This window comes from Enhydra lutris, unplaced genomic scaffold, assembly GCF_002288905.1.
Source record: "Enhydra lutris kenyoni isolate GAN:26980312 unplaced genomic scaffold, ASM228890v2 scaffoldscaffold5, whole genome shotgun sequence".
Taxonomy (NCBI): domain Eukaryota; kingdom Metazoa; phylum Chordata; class Mammalia; order Carnivora; family Mustelidae; genus Enhydra; species Enhydra lutris.
The window spans coordinates 7,777,851-7,797,357 of record NW_019154089.1 but is presented as its reverse complement, the minus strand read 5'-3'; the positions used below and the strand labels follow the sequence as shown (position 1 = coordinate 7,797,357).

The window sequence follows — 19,507 nt, the reverse complement described above, 5'->3', positions numbered from 1 at the left end:
TGGAGGAATGGATTTCTTTCACATTCTATTTGCGTAACGTTTTATAGTTTTGTAACAGCATTTGGCTTTTGGTCTACAATAGGGTTCCCCAACTTTTGATCTTAAACACCTACACTCTTAAAAAAAAAAAAATCACTGCAGACCCCAAAGAGCTTTGATGTGAGTTATAACTATCAATATTTACTCAATTGGAAATTAAAATTGAGTTTTTTTAAGCACAAGAAATATACAAGCGCACATTCTATTGGCCATCATTGCGATGGCGTCACCATACGTCATGTGCGTACATTAGCGAAAGAGAATGAAAAATGGAGTGACGTCTTTCTATTGTTAGAAAATAGTTTTTGAGATTAGTTCACACCGCACTCCCTTCCATTCCAGGCATCCCAGGATCACACTTAAGTAACCACTGTTTGTCACAAGCGCCTGCCTTCCGCAGAGTCAGTGCTCTTAAGATTGCCCCGCCGCACCCCAACAAGCAAGCTGACTGCGAGGCCATCAGCAAAAGACCCAGCCGGTCCGAACTGCTGCCGGAAGCCAGAGCTGCGCGCGCACCGCGAACCTACGACTTCCCGGCGTGCTCCTGGCGTGCGGCGTAAATGCACGCTGGTCGTAGCGACCCACGTGACCCGCGGGGCGGCCGCGGCGGGAATCTGTGAGTGTACTGTTTTGCGTGGTCCCTGGCTTTGCGTTTCGCGTCTATTGCGGGCAGCCCCGGACAGGCCCTCACCCCCGCTCTCGCCCGTCAGGCCAGAAGGAAGCCGGTGTGGGAGGAAGAGTTCCAGCCAGAGCCTTCGCTACTCCTTCGAGCCTCCCAACTTGGAGTCTCGCGGGCCCTCACAGCGCGCGCTCGCCCTGCTCCGGAGGCACCGCTAAGTCTTGGTGGGCGGGGCTCTAGGCCCCTGGTGTTGAGAAAAGAAACATTTGCGAACATGTCCCGGATCGAAAAGATGAGCATTTTGGGCGTGCGGAGTTTTGGAATAGAGGACAAAGATAAGCAAATTATCACTTTTTTCAGCCCCCTCACAATTTTGGTTGGACCCAATGGGGCGGGGAAGACGGTAAGTCCTCAGTAGCCCCCTTCAGTTTACGGGACGTCATGTCTTGGGAACTGGAGGGTGAAATGTCTGGGCAGTCCAGAATAGTGATAAGGTCGAGAGGTGAGGCGTTCCTATGGCTCAGCTTTTAGTGCTCCAGGAAGTGGGTGGGGCCCGGCCTCTGGGCGTGGCCCCGTGTGGCCTGCGGACCCCTGCGTCCTTAGGACGCGACCAGCTTCGTTAGGGTATCCAAGCTTGTTGGGTTGACAGGGTTTGCTTGAGAATTTCGCGCGCGCACTCAGCGAGCTTATATTCTTGTAGGAAGCCTTTTAGTCTGCACTGTTGTTTTTTGTTAAACACTTGCTCCCAAAACACAGCATTCACTTCCTGGCAGTTGTCCCATTATAGGAATTAATTAAAAAGTTATTAAATATGATAAAAATAGGAACTTCTGAGAAGAGTTTAGGACTCTTACTGAGTCATAATAGAAAGTTGGAGAACAGCTTATTTACTTTGACTTCTTAAGGCCCAGGGAATGTTTAGAAATTTGAGTTGGACCCTGGAGTGGCATTCAGTTACGGGAAGAGGGTAGCCAAGAGACTGGCTACTCTTTAAGGTGGTTTGAGAAAAAGCAGGGCATTGTTTGTATAACGAAGACCAAACGAAACAAAAAAGGTACAGAAAGAGAGGTTTCGAGTTGAGCATTGAATGCTACACTCTTGTCTACTTGTGCTTATGTGAAAAAGTTATTTATTGAATGCCTGTTGTGTACCTAGAATTCTGTTAAGCTCTCTCCTGGAAGGAGAACACTATGAACACTAGCTGTGCAAATACATATAATTTGCTTCACCTTAATTAGCTGTGTGACTGGGCAAGAGTGAGTCAAATGCATTGTGCTTTAATTTTCTCATATGAAGATTAAAAAAGTTTTCTACAACTTAAAATGAATGTGAAAATTAGGTAGTTAATGTATGTAAAGGTAGGTGGTTAGTAAAATAGGTGGCACATAGTTATGCATAGCTATTAGCCATTTTTTAAAATTTAACTTTAAAAAATTTTGGCTTTATTGGGGTGTGAAATTTTACATTTCATATATAATATTGTAGGATATTTAAAGAATATATCGGGATGATTTAATGTACTGTACATTGTAAAAGGATCCCACCTATCTAGTTAATTAACACGTCTATCACCTTTTTTTTTGTAAGAATATTTTAAGTTTTACCCTCAGCTAATTTCATTTCTACAAAACGGTGTCATCAACTATGGTAACCATATTTTACATTAACCATTGTTATTAAATTAGTTTGAAAAGTTTTAATTGGAAATAGAGGACTTTTTAAAAAGTAATATTTTATTTTAATATACCTTTTTAATTAGTAGTTTTCCATGCAGTTATCCTTTAACATCTAATCATATCTATATTACAGGTTTGTTGTTTTTTTTTAAGATTTTATTTATTTAATTGATAGAGATCACATAGTAGGCAGAGAGGCAGGCAGAGAGAGGGGGGAAGCAGGCTCCCTGCTGAGCAGAGAGCCTGATGCGGGGCTGACCCGAGCCGAAGGCAGCAGCTTAACCCACTGAGCCACCCAGGTGCCCCTACAGGTTTTATAGTATCAAATTTTATCTTATATCTTTATAGTTCTTATGGTAGATAATATTTTTATAACAAGTTAACATTTTTTTTTTCAAGTTAACATTTTATAATAAACTTCTGTGGTTCTCTTATTACTAAGTAATAAAATTTTCTATTTTTTTTAGACCATCATTGAATGTCTCAAATATATTTGTACTGGAGATTTTCCTCCTGGAACCAAAGGAAATACATTTGTTCATGATCCCAAGGTAATAGTGCTAGTGAACTTAAGTTTTGGGAGTTTTTGTTTGTTTGTTTTTTAAGATTTTATTTATTTATTTGAGGGAGAGAAAATGAGCAGTGGGGAAGGGCAGAGGGAGAGGCTGAGCAGGAATCCCAACGTGGGGCTCAGTCCCAGGGCCTAGAGATCATCACCTGAGCTGAAGGCAGATTGTTAACCAACTGAGCCACGCAGGTGCCCTGAACTTAAGTATTTTCTCTTCTTTTCTTTTTTTTTTCTCCAAAATATAATGTTTGCAATTATAAAAGTGATAAGGCTTATTTAGAAAACCTGGCAATGGAAGAGTATGAAAAGATAGGAAAGTCCACACAGTCTTGGCACCAGTGACAACCACTGTTAACATTGTCATGTTTGTTTTTTTTTTTAATTCTGTTTTACAGACAGTCTTACATAGCTGAAGTCATATCCCAATTTTGTATCCTTGTGTTTTTCCCCACTTAACATTATCATAAGGTCCCATGTCATCAAATAAATTAAATTCTTAATCTAGGTGTTTGGCTAGATTTTATCTTTTATACTTCTTGTATATCTGAAATATTTCCTTCTTTAAACATGTAACCTATTATGAACATTTTTAATAGTCGCATAATTTTCTTAAATTTAGATTGCTTTTAGTTTTTCATTAAAATGTGCCATAGTTTAAGTCTTTGTGTGCGAATCTTTGAATTACAGTGTTTATACCATTATCGAGTGTAAAGGACATAGATTTTTTATACTACATATTTTTGCTTACAGGTTTTTCTTGTTTTATATATGCAGTGATTTCATACGCCTCTCTCAGCTACCTGCCAGTCCCCCTTAATAGTTTATTGTATATTTCTCAGGCTTTTTTGTGTGACATACTTGTGTGTGGATTTAAATACGCTCAAATGTAAATATTTCAAAACAGTGGTAGCATTTTATATTATTGTGTGAATCAAATTTTTAGTGCCATGCTATACGTATATATATATATATATATATATGCACACTTTTATTTCATTGGTTTTAATTACTGAAATTAATCCACTGAATTTATATTTTATCATTTGACCCCCTATTGAGGGTCATTTAAGGTGTTCCCACTTTTATATGACTGAAGGTAACTGTAATTGAAAATATTTTTAAACTTTTCTCTTAGAGATAGTAAAATCATTTAGTACATTGACAGAGCCCCCTCTGCAATGACTGTTTCACACCTTCTCTTTCCTTAAACCTGAAATCTACTCTGCTCAGTTGTTGATCTTGCCTTGTAATTTATTGAAAAATTAGGAATTGGATAAAAAGTACCTTGTTTTCCAGTCTTCAAGTCTTTCAAACTGTGCTTCATTTGTACTGGTACTGTTTTTTTCTCTTGTATTAAAGGTAAATTGTTTACTGTTTTATCCAAAAGCAGCCAACTATTCTTGGAGGCTGGAACCAGTCAGTCCCTTTTGTCAGTGGAAGTGTTTTCCTTTTCGTTTCCTTTCTTCTATATTAGCACTTTCTCCCTCTTCATAGGATCATTCATATAAGCATGCTGTAGTAGCTCTAGTCTATAAACAAAAACCTCTTCCTTTACTCCAGATCACCATCTGGCTACTACCTCCATTCAGTCTTACAGCTCAGTTCACAAGAGTTGTATGTACTCATCGTCTTCATTTTATCGCTTCTCATTTTGTCCCCTGCCTGCTCTGTTCAGGTTTTCTTTCCCACCCCTCCCTTGCTAACATTGCTGTTATAAGGCTGCCAGTAATCTTCATGTTGCCAGATAAAATGGTCATTTTCTAATTCTCAGTAACTTCTCAGAAGATTTGATACAGCTTCTTACTCCCTTTTTAAAAAACATTGCTCTTGGCTTCCATAGTACCATTATCTCATACCTCCTTTTTCACTGGCCATATTTTAGTCTCATTTACTGAGTCTGTCTTTGCCTTACTCTTCATGGTTGATCTTATTCATTCTCATGGCTTTAAGTACTGGTTATGTGCGTATTATTCTTGATTTATATATTTAGCCCAAACTTCTTTCCTAAACCCTAGATATCTATGTCCATCTGTTTGTTTGGAAATTTTAATAGGCATCTTTTTAACATGTTCAAAACAGAACCCATGGTTCCCATTCCTCTCACATTCTCAAGTTTGGTACTACCTCCATACCTGGTTTAATGATACCACAATTCACACATTTGCTCATGCCAAAACCTGGTGTGTCATCCTTTGATTGATTCCTTCATCTCCCCATGTTGCCAGTTGATAAGCAGTTCTTCATTATTTTTTTCAAATATCCATGGATATTTACCTGGCAGGGGAGATACCATGACCATGAAGATGGTTCTCCCAGGTAAGGTTCGTCCATTGCGCTAAGATGTCTAACATTTGTCCCTTTTTTCCATCTTCACTGCTCGTTTCCCAGTCTAAGCTATCTTCGTCTTCCCTTTGAGTTTTTCCAGTAGTCTCCAAACTGGTTTTCCTGCCCACATTCTTTTGAAGTCCCCCACACCCCCCCAGCAACCAGAGTTCTCTTTTAAATATTCATTCTAGAGAAAATGTGTCATTCACAGTCTGGGAGTAACATTCTAGTTAGTATTAATACTAAGTGCAAAGTCCCAGAAGTAGGTGCATCCTTGATGTGTTCAAGGAATCACAAGGAGAGCAAAATGGCGAGGAGATGACTGGTAGAAAATTAAATCAGAGAGATATGACTAGTTTCTGCAAGCCCTTGGGTTCTGTTCTCATTTAAATAGGAATCTTTTGGAAGAAATAATGCAGGAGAAGGGCATGGTGTGTATTTTAAAGCAATCAGTCTGGCAGCTGAGAGAAAACTATTTGCAGGTGGTTAGGGTAGAAGGGTAGAGACTAATAAAGGAGATTTTGAGATAATTCAGGTGAGATATATTGGTGTTTTGATTAAGGTGGTAATGGTAGAAATGCTGAGAAATGGTTGGATTTGGGATGCATTTTAAAGGTAGTACCAACAGATGAGTTGATGATTTGGATAATGGTGTATAAGAGAAGAAGCATCAAACATAACTTCAAGTTTTTTGACTTGAAAAACCAGATAAAGTAGTGTCGCTGTTTATCACAATGAGGAAACTCTGGAAAAGGAAATTTGGGTGGCTCTGGTTTAAACATGTGAATTTGGGAAATGTGTTAGATATCTAAAATGTGCGGTAGACAAATAGAAGTTATGTCCAGGAGAGAGTTTCAAGCTAGAGAAAGAAAATTAGGAATCACTGATGTATATAGTCAGTTATCTGTAATTAGCTTTAAAGCCTGATAGGATCACATAAGGAGTGACTGTAGAGAAGAGATGGAAGATTTTTTTAAAGGTTTTTATTTATTTATTTGACAGATAGAGATCACAAGTAGGCAGAGAGGCAGGCAGAGAGAGAGAGGAGGAGGAAACAGGCTCCCTGCTGAGCAGAGAACCTGATGTGGGGCTCGATCCCAGGACCCTGGAATCATGGCCTGAGCCAAAGGCAGAGGTTTTAACCCACTGAGCCACCCAGGTGCCCCGGAAGATTTTTTTTTTTTAAGGTGTTATTTATTTGAGAGAGAGCACAAGGATGGGAGAAGCAGGCAGAAGGAAAAGCTGGCTCCCTACTGAGCAGGGAGCCTGATTCAGGGCTCTGTCCTAGGACTCCCGGATCATGACCTGAGCCAAAGGCAGATGCTTCACCGACTAAGCCACCAAGGTGTCCCAAGATAGAAAATCTTAACCTAGAGCACATTAACTTGTAGAAATAGGGACAAGGAGGAGGCATCTGCAAAAGATGCTAAAAGATAAGTGGTAAAGTAGGGAAAACTGGGAGGGTGGGGTCTTGGAAGACAAGAAGATGAAGTGTTAACAAGAAAGAAAGGGATGTCAGCTGTGTCAAATAATGTAGATAGCTCAAGTCAGGAAGGTTAGGCTACGTGGAGGCCATTGGTCATCTTGACAAAACCAGTTTCGGTAATGTGGGAAAACAGGAGATAAGAAAGCGAAACAATTGTTTTATGAATTTGCTTTGAGTGGAAGGAAATAGATGAAAATGTTTGCACAATCAAGAAGAGTTTTGTTGGAACGCCTGGGTGGCTCAGTTGGTTAAGCAGCTGACTTCGGCTCAGGTCAGGATCCCAGCGTCCTGGGATCAAGTCCCACATCGGGCTCCTTGCTCAGCGGGGAGCCTGCTTCTCCCTTTGCCTCTCCCTGTGCTCATTCTCTCTGACAAATAAATAAAATCTTTAAAAAAAAAGTTTTGTTGACTATTCTGGTTTTGTTTTGTCTTGTATATTTTTGTTGTTTTTCTGGATGTTTCTATGTTGACTGATGCTCTAGCATCTTTGACAATCTCACTCTATCACTCATTCCCCTTGGAAATGCTTTATCTTTCTAGAGCTGTTTTTCTCAGCTGTCTGCTCATGTTCTTCCTCTCATTCTTCTGGCCTTGGTCGTTTAGCTTTCCTCACTTATTACCCGCTTTTCAGCTGCTCTCATTCCCAGTTCTGAGCTCCCACCCACACTGTTGTTCATCAGCTCTTCTCTCCTGAGTCATTTATACCTGTTATGGAGGGAGTCATTCCCCTCACCTGAATTGCCTACATCCCATCAATTTCCCCATCCTACTATGTTCTTCTTACCATTTCATCTCCTCTTACATATTCAGCTTCTCTCGTCTTTTCTTTTCCTTGCTTTAATTTGTCCCTGCACCTAATACTGTTTACGTTGTCTTAAACACCTGAGTTTTTTGGCTGCTTCTCACCAGTCTTTCTTACCTGTCTTCATTTGTTTTTCTCAGGAATTTTGATTTTCATGTTGCTCCATTTGCCTACTTTCCCCCTTTCTCCTCTACTTCTTTCAAACTTTGACTACCTCAGTCCTTCCCATTCATTCTCTGACCTCATTTACATCTCAACTCTGTTGTCTGCATCTCATCAGCTTTGTTTCCGTTCTGGTTGATAACTATAAATTAACCAGATGCTTATTTCTGCAGGTGTTTCTTTATCACATATTGCTCCCATATTTGTGTTTTTAAACACTATAGGATTTAACCCATGTGGGATGAATATGGGTTAAAGCATATATACTTGGGATAGAGCATTTCTAGGCTGATAGAAATGACCTTGGACAGAGGAAACAAATTGATGCAGAAGGGATAATTGCAGAGTTAAATCCTGGAGTAGGCAAGAAGAAATGGGATCCATGACTTGACTGAAGGAGTTAATAGGAGTATAAGGTGTTTATCGGTTTTAAGAGGATGGCAGGCACAGTACATAATTGTTAAGTTTAGAGTTGAGAGAATAAGTCAGTTGTCTTTGGATTGTTTCTGTGTTCTCAGTGGAAAAAAAGTTAAATTGTTGGCTGAGTGTGGGAGAAGGGGTTTATAGAGGCTTGAAAAAGTGTGAGGTAGTTTTTTTTTTTTTAAAGATTTTATTTATTTATCTGACAGAGATCACAAGTAGGCAGAGAGGCAGGCAGAGAGAGAGGGAGAAGCAGGCTCCCTGCTGAGCAGAGGACCCAGGGATCATGACCTGATCCGAAGGTAGAGGCTTAACCCACTGAGCCACCCAGGTGCCCCTGTAAGGTAGTTTTTAGCTCAGAGGTAAGTTGGTTAGGGAAGTGTTACAGAGTTACATGATGGTGTCATTGGGTCACTTGAGGTTTGAGGGTAAAAGTTTGTAAGAAGACCAGTCATCCTAGTTGTGTTTCTTCTGTCTAGTTTAGCAGCTCAATGGTAAGCACTGAGCAAGTTGGAAAGTTGGATTTCATCAAGGGCTGAGTAAATTGGAAAGTAGATTTAATCCATTGCCTGGTAAATAGAGTGAAAACAGAAGCAAGGAATTGACTATATTGTTAATGTATTTACTTATTTGATCAATCCCGGTGTTTGTACCGAATTTCCCATCACTGTAGTAGGGCTCCCAACACCTCATGCTGGACTGATACTACCCCATGTGAATGCCCTTCTCACCTTGCTTGGGCTCCAACTCCTCATGTTGGTCCCCTCACGTGGATGGTTTCCCATCCTGCTTTGGCCTCCCATGCTAGACCACCTCCCTTTTCCTCCCAGTGGGTATCTTTATCCGTTTGTCTATAGATGTACACTTTGATTGCTTTTATATCTTGGCTATTGTAAATAATGTTGCAAAACATAGCTGTGCGTTTTTATCTTGTTAAATTATATTTTCATTTGGGGGGGTAAATACCCACTAATGGAATTACTACATCATATAATATTTCTGTTTTTAGTATTTAAGGAGCCTCCATACTGTTTTCCACAATGGTTGTACCAATTTACATTTCTCCCAAACAGTGCGCAAAGGTTCACCTTCTCCACATCCTCACCAACACTTAATATTTTTTGCCTTTTTGATACTAGCCATTCAGACTGGAGTGAAGTGGTGTCTCTTTGTGGTTTTGATTTGCGTATGTCTGATAATAATGCGGAGCATTTTTTCATGTGTCTTTTGGCATCTCTGTGTCTTTGGGAAAATATCTTAATCCAGTTATTTCATTTTTTTGGTGTTGAGTTGTATGAGTTTTTGGATACTAACCCCTTGTCCAATATATCATTTGGAAATATTGTGTCCCATTCATTAGGTTGCCTTTTTGTTCTTTTTATGGTTTGCTTGCTGTACAAAAGCTTTTTATTTTGATATGATTCCATTTTGCTTATTTTTGCTTTTCTTTCCTTTACCTGAAGAGAGACATATTCATAAATATGTTGCTGAGGCTGATGTCCTCAAGATTACTATGTTTTCTTTTAGGGGTTTTATGGTTTCACATCTCACATTTAGGTCTTTAGTCAATTTTGAGTTTATTTTTGTGTATGGATTAAGTAAGTGGTCCAGTTTCATTGCTTTACATGTAACTGTCCAGTTTTGCTAGCACCATTTATTGATGAAACTGTTTTTTCCATATTGTATATTCCTGTTTCCTTTGTTATAGATTGTTGTAATTGGCCATATAAGCATGGGTTTATTTCTGGGCTTTCTATTCTGTTCTGTTGATCCGTGTGTCTATCTTTGTGCCAGTACCATCCTGTTTGATTAATACAGCTTTAGTATTTCTTGAAATTTGGTATTGTGATACTGCCAACTTTGTTCTTTCAGAGATTGCTTTGGCTTTTCAGGGTCTTCTGTGTGTGATTCCATACAGATTTTAGGACTACTTGTTCTAGTTGTGTGAAAAATGCTGTTGGTATTTTGATAGGGATTACATTGAATATTTAGATTGCTTTGGGTAGTGTGGACATTTTAATAGTATTCTTCCAGTCCATGAGCATGGCATATCTTTCCATTTGTTTGTGTCATCCTCAGTTTCTTTCATTATTGTTTTACAGTTTTTAGAGTATAGGACTTTTTCCTCCTTGGTTAAACTTATTCCTGGGCATTTTATTCTTTTTGGTGTAATTGTAAATAGAATTGTTTTCTTAATTTTTCTTAATGCTACTTTGTTATTAATGTATAGAAATGCAGTGGATTTCTGTGTATTAATTTTGAATCCTGCAACTTTTGAGCAGCCAGGACAATGACTTCTCCCTCCTTACCTCCATCCTCAGTGCTGAAGCTCTTATGCAGGCTGTCTTCCTGGAATACTTACTGTTCCTCCTGGAATACTCCCTACCTCCTGTCTTGCCTCAGTGCAGTTTGTTTATCCTGAAGGCAAAGTGATTCGTCTAAAATGCATATCTGCAACATGCATTTACCCTTGATTAAACCCCTCAGTGACTTTTCATTGCCTTAAGTCCAAAGCCCTTAACATATTTTAGAAGGCTCTTTTTTTTTTTTTTTTAAGATTTTATTTATTTATTTGACAGATAGAGATCACAGGTAGGCAGAGAGGCAGGCAGAGAGAGAGGAAGGGAAACAGGCTCCCTGCTGAGCAGAGAGCCCGATGCAGGGCTTGATCCCAGGACCCTGGGATCATGACCTGAGCCAAAGCCAAAGGCTTTAATCCACTGAGCCACCCAGGCGCCCCTAGAAGGCTCTTAATTACTAGTCATTTCCTGTCTTTACTCAACTTTTCCCTACTTTCTGCACCATACTTTCTGAAATTACTTTAACTGTTCAGTGACTCAAATTTTTTCATCTGGCTAACTCCTGCCCATCTGGCAGTTCTCGGTTGAAACATTCACTTCCTTTAGAAAACCTTCCCAGAACTCTCCAAGGTAGATTAGATGCTCCTCCTTTGTGTTCCCAAAGGATCCTGCATGTCTCTTAAGATGATATTTGACACACCTTTTTCTACTCTTCTATTTAACCTGTCTTCCATACTTTAAAGGAAGAAATGTCATTCGTTTTTGAACCAAAACAATACATGAAAGTTACAAGTTCTTAATAAATTTGTGCTTAATCATTTTTTGAATGATTTGATGAATTAATATCAAAGTTAGATTCATGCCTGAAAGTTATTAAAAGGCCAACAAAAGATGGTCTGTGATTAAAAAAAAAAAAAATTCAGGATTTGCTCCAAGATAAACAACTGTAAAACTGGAACATATAACTGAAGCAACTGTTCTTAGGTATTGGGCAATAAATGCTGCAGGGCTGTGATCTTGAGAAAAGAGAAATACGTGATGTGACTGTGCATTCATTCTAGCTTTCTACACATGGGATTAGAACCAAGCAGAGAATAGTGGTATTGCTAGGTAGATGAGACAAAGGTAGGTAGAAGTGTGGGTTTACTGAAGTGGCTGAAGATTGTGGGAAAGATACAGGAGTGGGATTGCTTTGCAGAGATGGGCACCAGAAATCGGTGTAAGGGACTGTTGAATCTTTGGCTAGATACTAAGCTGTGTGTGTCCAGGATAGGATTCAGTGAGGGCTAACAGAGATCAACTACTGAGGTGGAGGAGTGGGACAGTGAGCTGAATGGATATTGTAGAGGTTACACACTGCTGGGTGACATTTGAGTTTTGATATGCCAGAGTAGGAAAGCCTTCTGGAACCCTAGCATTCTTCTGAGACCTCAGAAGGACCTTCTTAGCAAATCTAAAATAAGCTTTGACAGAATCAAGGTGTGTTTCCAGTAAATTAACTGCTTGCTAAAACGAAACTCAGCACTTTTTAAGGGAAATCAACACAGTCCAGACTCTCGGTGTAGCATCTACAGTGTCTGAGAGTCTAAGATGTAAAAAAAAAAAAAAATCAGTGGATATATGAAGAAGCAAATGTGATCCATAACTGGGAGGGAAAAAATGCATAGAAGGAGATCTAGAGGTAATAGATTTTGGAATTAGCAGACAAGGATACATAAGTTCAACAATTTAAAGGGAAACATGGTCATATGTGTAGAGAACAATCTCAACAGAGAAAATGAAAAAAGACCCAAGAAGCTCAACACATCACAAATAGCGTAAACACATTTATGTTGTGTATTATATTCAAACTACTGAAAACCAAAGATAAAAAGAAGATTTTAGCAGACTGAGGAAAAAGTAAAACATTATGCATAGGAGAGAAATACTGACTGACTTGTCATAAAAAACCATCAAAGCCAGGAGATAATGAGGTGATACCCTCAAAGTGCTGGAGAATCAAACTCAGTTTAAAATTCTGTATCCAGCAGAAATACCTTCAAAAAATAAAGATGAAATGGAGTACATTTTTAGTTTAGTGTTTGTTTTTTTTTTTTTAAGGAAATGACAATTACTTGTTCATCAGCACACTTGTGCCACAAGAAATGTTAAAGGAGTTTCTTGAGGTTAAGGGGAAATGATACTAAATTAGTCTTAGAGTAAAGGTTGCTCTACATCCCCCTTTACAGTCTTTTTTTTTTTTTTAAGATTTTATTTATTTATTTGATAGAGACACAGTGAGAGAGGGAACACAAGCAGGGGGAGTGGGAGAGAGAGAAGCAGGCTTCCAACTCAGCCCGATGTGGGTTTCGATCCCAGGACCCTGGGATCATGACCTGAGCTGAAGGCAGATGCTTAGCAACTGAGCCACCCAGGCGTCCCCCCCCCTTTACAGTCTTAAAAAAAAAAAACAGGGTCATAAGGATCGAATGTTGAGAAACTCAACTGCATGCCTGCACAAAGTTCAATACTCATTAAAGGAATAAAACAAAATTCTTTATTCAACAATGTAAAATTCACAGTAAAAAATTACCAACCATGCAAAGAAGCAGGGAACCCATAGCCAGTAGAAAATTCAGTCACAGAATCTGATCAAAAATGAAAGAGATGATAGAATTAGCAGACAGCCTTAAAACATTATTACCAATCTTATAAGTGTATAGGAAGTTGTAAAGGAAAACATAAGTATAATGAGAAAAATGCAAAATAAAACAAAAGACCCAGATAAAAGGAGTAGCAGTGTTTTTAAATACAATACAGATAGGTTAAAAGTTAACAGATGGGGGGAAAAAACCCTAAAATATGCCAACTGAAGTGGCACATTATATGAAGTAGCTGTATTAATATCAGACAGTATACTCAGAACCAGCAATGTTAGTGGGGTAAAAAGAGACATTTTATGATCATAAAGGGATCAGTTAACCAAGAAGATATAACAGTTCTAAGTGTAAAGCTTCAACACAGAAGATACAAAAATCTATGGAACCAGAAGGAGAAATAAACAAATACACAACTATAGCTGTAGATCTCAACACCCTCCTGGGTAGAAAAACAGGAAAAGGAGGCAAAAAATCAGTAAGGATATGGAAAATTCTAACACTATTAACCAAATTAGCCCTAATTGACATTTATAGGACATTCCACCAATGAACAACAGAATATACATTATTTTCAAGCACACTCATAGAACATTCACAAATATTCTGGACCATAAACAGGTATATATAAGTTATAAGAATTGAAGTCCTACAGAGTGTGTTCTCTGAGTACACTAGAATTAAACTAGAAATCAGTAACAAACCAACTGGAAAATCTCTAATGTTTGCAAATTAAGTAGCACACTTCTAAATAACCCATGGATTAAAGCACAGGGAAATTAGAAAATACTTCAAATAAAAGCATAACAGAAGAATTTATGGGGTATATTTAAATAATGCTTAGAAATTTATAGAATCAAGTGTTAGAAAAGAAAAATTATCTAAAATTAATGACCTGAGAGCTTCCATCTTAAGAAGCTTGAAAAAGACAAGGTAATTAAATTCAAAATATGCAAAAGGGAGAAAGTAAATAAAAATGAGAGCAAAAATAAGTGAAATAGAATACAAAGACAACAGAGAAAACCAGTGAAACCAGAAGCTAGTTCTAAAAAAAGCGAAACAAAACATTAATAAGCAACATCAAGAAAAAGAAGAGAAATTATCAATATTCACAGTAAAACAGTCAACATCACTGCATATCCTATAAGCCTTATATAGGTAATAAGACAATATTGTTTTTTTAAAAAAACGATTGTTAGCCATTTTATGCCAGTAATTCAACTTAGATGACATGGTCAAATTCTGTTAAGGATGTTGGCTACTAAAGGTCACCCAAGAAAAAAATGCACCTGTTGAAGAAATTAATGGTTTAAAACCTCATGATGAGGGGCGCCTGGGTGGCTCAGTGGGTTAAGCCTCTGCCTTCAGCTCAGGTCATGATCTCAGGGTCCTGGGATCGAGCCCCACATCAGACTCTGCTTGGCAGGGAACCTGCTTCCCTCTCTCTCTGCCTGCCTCTCTGCCTACTTGCGATCTCTCTCTCTGTCAAATAAATAAAATCTTGAAAAAACAAAGCAAAACAAAACAAAACCCTCATGATGAGAACTTCAGGCCCTTATGATGATTTCCCTGAATTCTACCAAACATTTTAGGAAGAAATAATTTCAGTTCTACAAACTCTTTCAGAAAAGAGAGGCATGGGGTGCCTGGGTGGCTCAGTGGGTTGGGGCCTCTGCCTTCGGCTCGGGTCATGATCCCAGGATCCTGGGATCGAGCCCCACGTCGGGCTCTCTGCTCTGCAGGGAGCCTGCTTCCCTCTCTCTCTCTCTCTCTCTCTGCCTGCCTCTCTGACGACTTGTGATCTCTGTCGAATAAATAAATAAAAAAAAAAATCTAAAAAAAAAGAAAAAAAGAAAAGAGAGGCAGAGGAATTATGTCCCAACTCATTTTATGAGGCTAATATTACCCTGATACCCAAACCAGACAAAGACAATACAGAAGAACTACAGACAGCTAGCTCTGATGAACAAAAATGCAAAACTCCATAGGAAAATTGTAACCAATCAAATTCATTAATATGCAGATAGAAATAATATACTGTGAATAAGTTGGGTTTATCTCAGGAATGCAAGGTTTAATATTTGAAAATTGATCAGTGTAGTTTGCCACTAATAATAGAATAAATGAGAAAAATCATAGGAGCATCAATAAGTACAAAAATACTTAAATTCATGAAGTGCCCGCATGGCTAAGTCCATTAAGCATCTGACTCTTGGTTTCTGCTTAGGTCATGATCTCATGAGTCATGAGACCTAACTCCACAGTGGGATCCCTGCTCAGCGGGGTGTCTGCTTGAAGATTCTCTTCCTCTTCTCCATCTGCTTGTGCTTGAGCTCACTCTCTCAAATAAATCATTAAAAACAAAATAAAATAAATTCAGTATTCATGGTAAAAACTCTGCACCTTCCTTCATCCCTAATTAATTCAGTACAAAAGCCAGTTGGTGAAGCTGTGAGACGAAGGCAGAACCTAACTGTGGCATCCCGGTTGGGGATTGGGAGTCCAAGTGAGGACTGTAGGAGTCTGTAGTGATATTATTTATTTATTTATTTATTTTTCCTATGGTGATATTTTTTAAATGAAAATAAATAATGGGAAAAGACAAAACCCTTCCTTATAGTAGAATCTTTTTTTTTTTTTTTCAGCGTTCCAAGATTCATTGTTTATGCACCACACCCAGTGCTCCATGTAATACCCACCACCAGGCTAACCCATCCCCCTAACCCCCTCCCTTCCCAAACCCTCAGTTTGTTTCTCAGAGTCCATAGTCTCTTATGCTTTGTCTCCCCCTCTGATTTCCCCCATTCACTTTTCCTTTCCGTCTCCTAATGTCCTCCATGTTATTCCTTATGCTCCACAAGTAAGTGAAACCATGTTATAATGGACTTTCTCTGCTTGACTTCACTCATCATAATCTGGATCTCCAGTCCCATCCATGTTGATACAAGAGTTGGGTATTCGTCCTTACTGATGGAGGCATAATACTCCATTGTAGATATGGACCATATCTTCTTTATCCATTGGTCTGTTGAGGGGAGTCTTGGCTCTTTCCACAGTTTGGCGATTATGGCCATTGCTGCTATGAACATTGGGGTACATATGGCCCTTCTTTTCACTACATTTGTATCTTTGGGGTAAATACCCAGTAGTGCAATTGCAGGGTCATAGGGTAGCTCTATTTTTAATTTCTTAAGGCATCTCCACACTGTTTTCCAAAGTGGCTGCACCAACGTGCATTCCCGCCAACAGTGTAAGAGGGTTCCCCTTTCTCCACATCCTCTTCAACACGTGTTGTTTCCTGTCCTGATAATTTTGGCCATTCTAACTGGTGTAAGGTAGTATCTCAGTGATGTTTTGATTTCAATTTCCCTGATGGCTAATGATGATGAACCATTTTTTTCATGTGTCTGTTAGTCATTTGTATGTCTTCTTTGGAGAGTCTGTTCTTGTCTTCTGCCCATTTTTGACATGATTATCTGTTTTTTGGGGTGTTGAGTTTGAGGAGTTCTTTATAGATCTTGGATATCAGCCCTTTGTCTGTAGTGTCATTTTCGAATATCTTCTCCCATGCTGTGGGCTACCTCTTTGTTTTGTTGACTGTTTCCTTTGCTGTGCAGAAGCTTTTCATCTTGATGAAGCCCCAAAAGTTCATTTTCGCTTTTGTTTCCTTTGCCTTTGGAGACATGTCTTGAAAGAAGTTGCTGTGTTCAGTGTCAAAGAGGTTACTGCCTATGTTCTTCTCTAGGATTTTGATAGGTTCCTGCTTCACGTTGAGGTCTTTTATCCATTTCGAGTTTATCGTTGTGAACAGTGTAAGAATGGTCGAGTTTCATTCTTCTATATACAGCTGTCCAATTTTCCCAGCCCCATTTACTGAAGAGACTGTCTTTTTTCCACTGAATATTTTTCCCTGCTTTGTTGAAGATTATTTGGCCATAGAATTGAGGGTCCATATCTGGACTCTCTACTCTGTTCCATTGGTCTGTGTGTCTATTTTTGTGCCAGTACCATGCATGCTGTCTTGGTGATCACAGCTTTGTAGTAAAGCTTGAAATCAGGCAACATGAAGCCCCCAGGTTTTTCTTTTTCAACATTTCCTTAGCAATTTGGGATATTTCTGGTTCCATACAAATTTTAGGATTGTTTGTTCCAGCACTTTGAAAAATGCTGGTGGAATTTTGATCGAGATGGCATTGAAAGTATAGGTTGCTCTAGGCAGTATAGACATTTTAACAATGTTTATTCTTCCAATCCATGAGCAGAGAATGCTTTTCCATCTTTTTGTGTCTTCTTCAATTTCTTTCATGAGTGTTCTGTAGTTCCTCAAATACAAATCCTTCACCTCTTTGGTTAGGTTTATTCCAAGGTATCTTATGGTTCTTGGTGTTATAGTAAATGGACTTGATTCTTGATTCTCTAATTTCCTTTATATATTTTCATTGTTAGTGTATAAGAAAGCAGTGATTTCTGTGCACTGATTTTGTAGCCTGCCACATTACTGAATTGCTGTATGAGTTCTAGTAGTTTGGGAGTGGAGTCCTTGAGTTTTCCATATAAAGCATCAAGTCATCTGTGAAGAGCGAGAGTTTGATTTCTTCTTTGCCAATTTGAATACCTTTTATTTCTTTTTGTTGTCTAATTGCTGTTGCTAAGACTTCTAATCCTATGTTGAACAAGAGTGGTGAGAGTAGGCATCTTTGTCGTGTCCTGATCCATTGGGAAGGCTGTCAGCTTTCCCCATTAAGAATGATATTCGCTGTCGGTTTTTCATAGATAGATATTATGAAGTTGAGGAATGTTCCCTCTGTTCCTATACTTTAAAGAGTTTTAATCAGGAACAGATACTGTATTCTCTCAAATGCTTTTTCTGCATCAATTGAGAGGACCATATTGTTCTTTTCTCTTATTGATTTGTTCTATCACATTGATGTGCAAATGTTGAGCCTCCCTTGCATCCCAGGGATAAATCCCACCTGGTCATGGTAGATAATCTTTTTAATGTATTGTTGGATCCTATTAGCTAGTATCTTGTTGAGAATTTTGGCATCCATATTCATCAGGGATATTGGTCTGAAATTCTCCTTTTTGATGGGGTCTTTGCCTGATTTGGGGATCAAGGTAATGCTTAATATTAGAAATATCAAGGATATCAAATAGGGTCTGGAAGTTTTCCTTCTGTTTCTATTTTTTGAAACTCTTCAGGAGAATAGGTATTATTTCTTCTTGGAATGTTTGTTAGACCCAGGGAATCCATCAGGTCCTGGGCTCTTTTTGGGGATTTTTTTTAATTAAATTTTTAAATTTTTTTATTAACTTACAATGTATTATTAGCCCCAGGGGTACAGGTCTGTGAATCGCCGGGTTTACACACTTCACAGCACTCACCATAGCACATACGCTTTCCAAAGTCCATAACCCCACCACCATCTCCCTACCCCCGCCCCCTGGCAGCCCTCAGTTTGTTTTGTGAGATTAAGAGTCTCTTATGGTTTGTCTCCCTCCCGATCCCATCTTGTTTCATTTATTCTTTTCCTACCCCCAACCCCTCCACCTTGCATCTCCCCTTCCTCATATCAGGGAGATCATATGATAGTTGTTTTTTTCTGATTTGACTTACTTCGCTAAGCATAATACCCTCTACTTCCATCCACGTCGTCGCAAATGGCAAGATTTCATTTCTTTTGATGGCTGCATAGTATTTCATTGTGCATATAAACCACATCTTCTTTATCCTTTCATCTGTTGATGGACATCTAGGTTCTTTCCATTGTTTGGCTATCGTGGACATTGCTGCTATAAACATTTGCATGCACATGCCCTTTCAGATCACTACATTTGTATCTTTAGGGTAAATACCCAGCAATGAGATTGCTGGGTCATAGGGTAGCTCTATTTTCAACTTTTTCAGGAACCTCCATGCTGTTTTCCAGAGTGGTTGCACAAGCTTGCATTCCCACCAACAGTATAGGAGGGTTCCCCTTTCTCTGCATCCTCGCCAGCATCTGTCATTTCCTGGCTTGTTAGTTTTAGCCATTCTGACTGGTGTGGGGTGGTATCTCGTTGTGGTTTTGATTTGTATTTCCCTGATGCCAAGTGATGTGGAGCATTTTTTCATGTGTCTGTTGGCCATCTGGATGTCTTCTTTGCAAAAATGTCTATTCATGTCCTCTGCCCATTTCTTGATTGGATTAAAAATAATTTTAATAATATTTAATATTATTTAATATTATTAATTTTAATATTTTAATAATTTTGGGGGTTGAGTTTGATAAACTCTTTATAGATTTTGGATACTAGCCCTTTATCTGATATGTCGTTTGCAAATATCTTCTCCCATTCTGTCAGTTGTCTTTTGGTTTTATTAACTGTTTCCTTTGCTGTACAAAAGCTTTTGATCTTGATGAAGTCCCAATAGTTCATTTTTGCCCTTGCTTCCCTTGCCTTTGGCGATGTTCCTAGGAAGAAGTTGCTGTG

The 19,507-nt window shown here is 38.8% G+C and overlaps 1 protein-coding gene across 3 annotated transcripts in view; it reads left to right on the top strand.

The window, feature by feature from the left end:
• Positions 1–507: 507 nt before the first annotated feature.
• Positions 508–19,507, top strand: part of LOC111140866 (RAD50 double strand break repair protein) — a 101,036-nt gene continuing 82,036 nt past the window's right edge. Inside the window, exons 1-3 of one of the 3 annotated variants that reach the window (XM_022493097.1) lie at positions 508–655; positions 750–1,061; positions 2,802–2,885. In XM_022493097.1, coding sequence (XP_022348805.1) covers positions 933–1,061; positions 2,802–2,885 — 213 coding nt within the window. In that variant the 5' untranslated portion in view covers positions 508–655; positions 750–932. Of the gene's footprint in view, positions 656–687; positions 1,062–2,801; positions 2,886–19,507 lie in introns of those variants that run through there. The other 2 variants (XM_022493098.1, XM_022493096.1) reach the window with 2 other exon arrangements.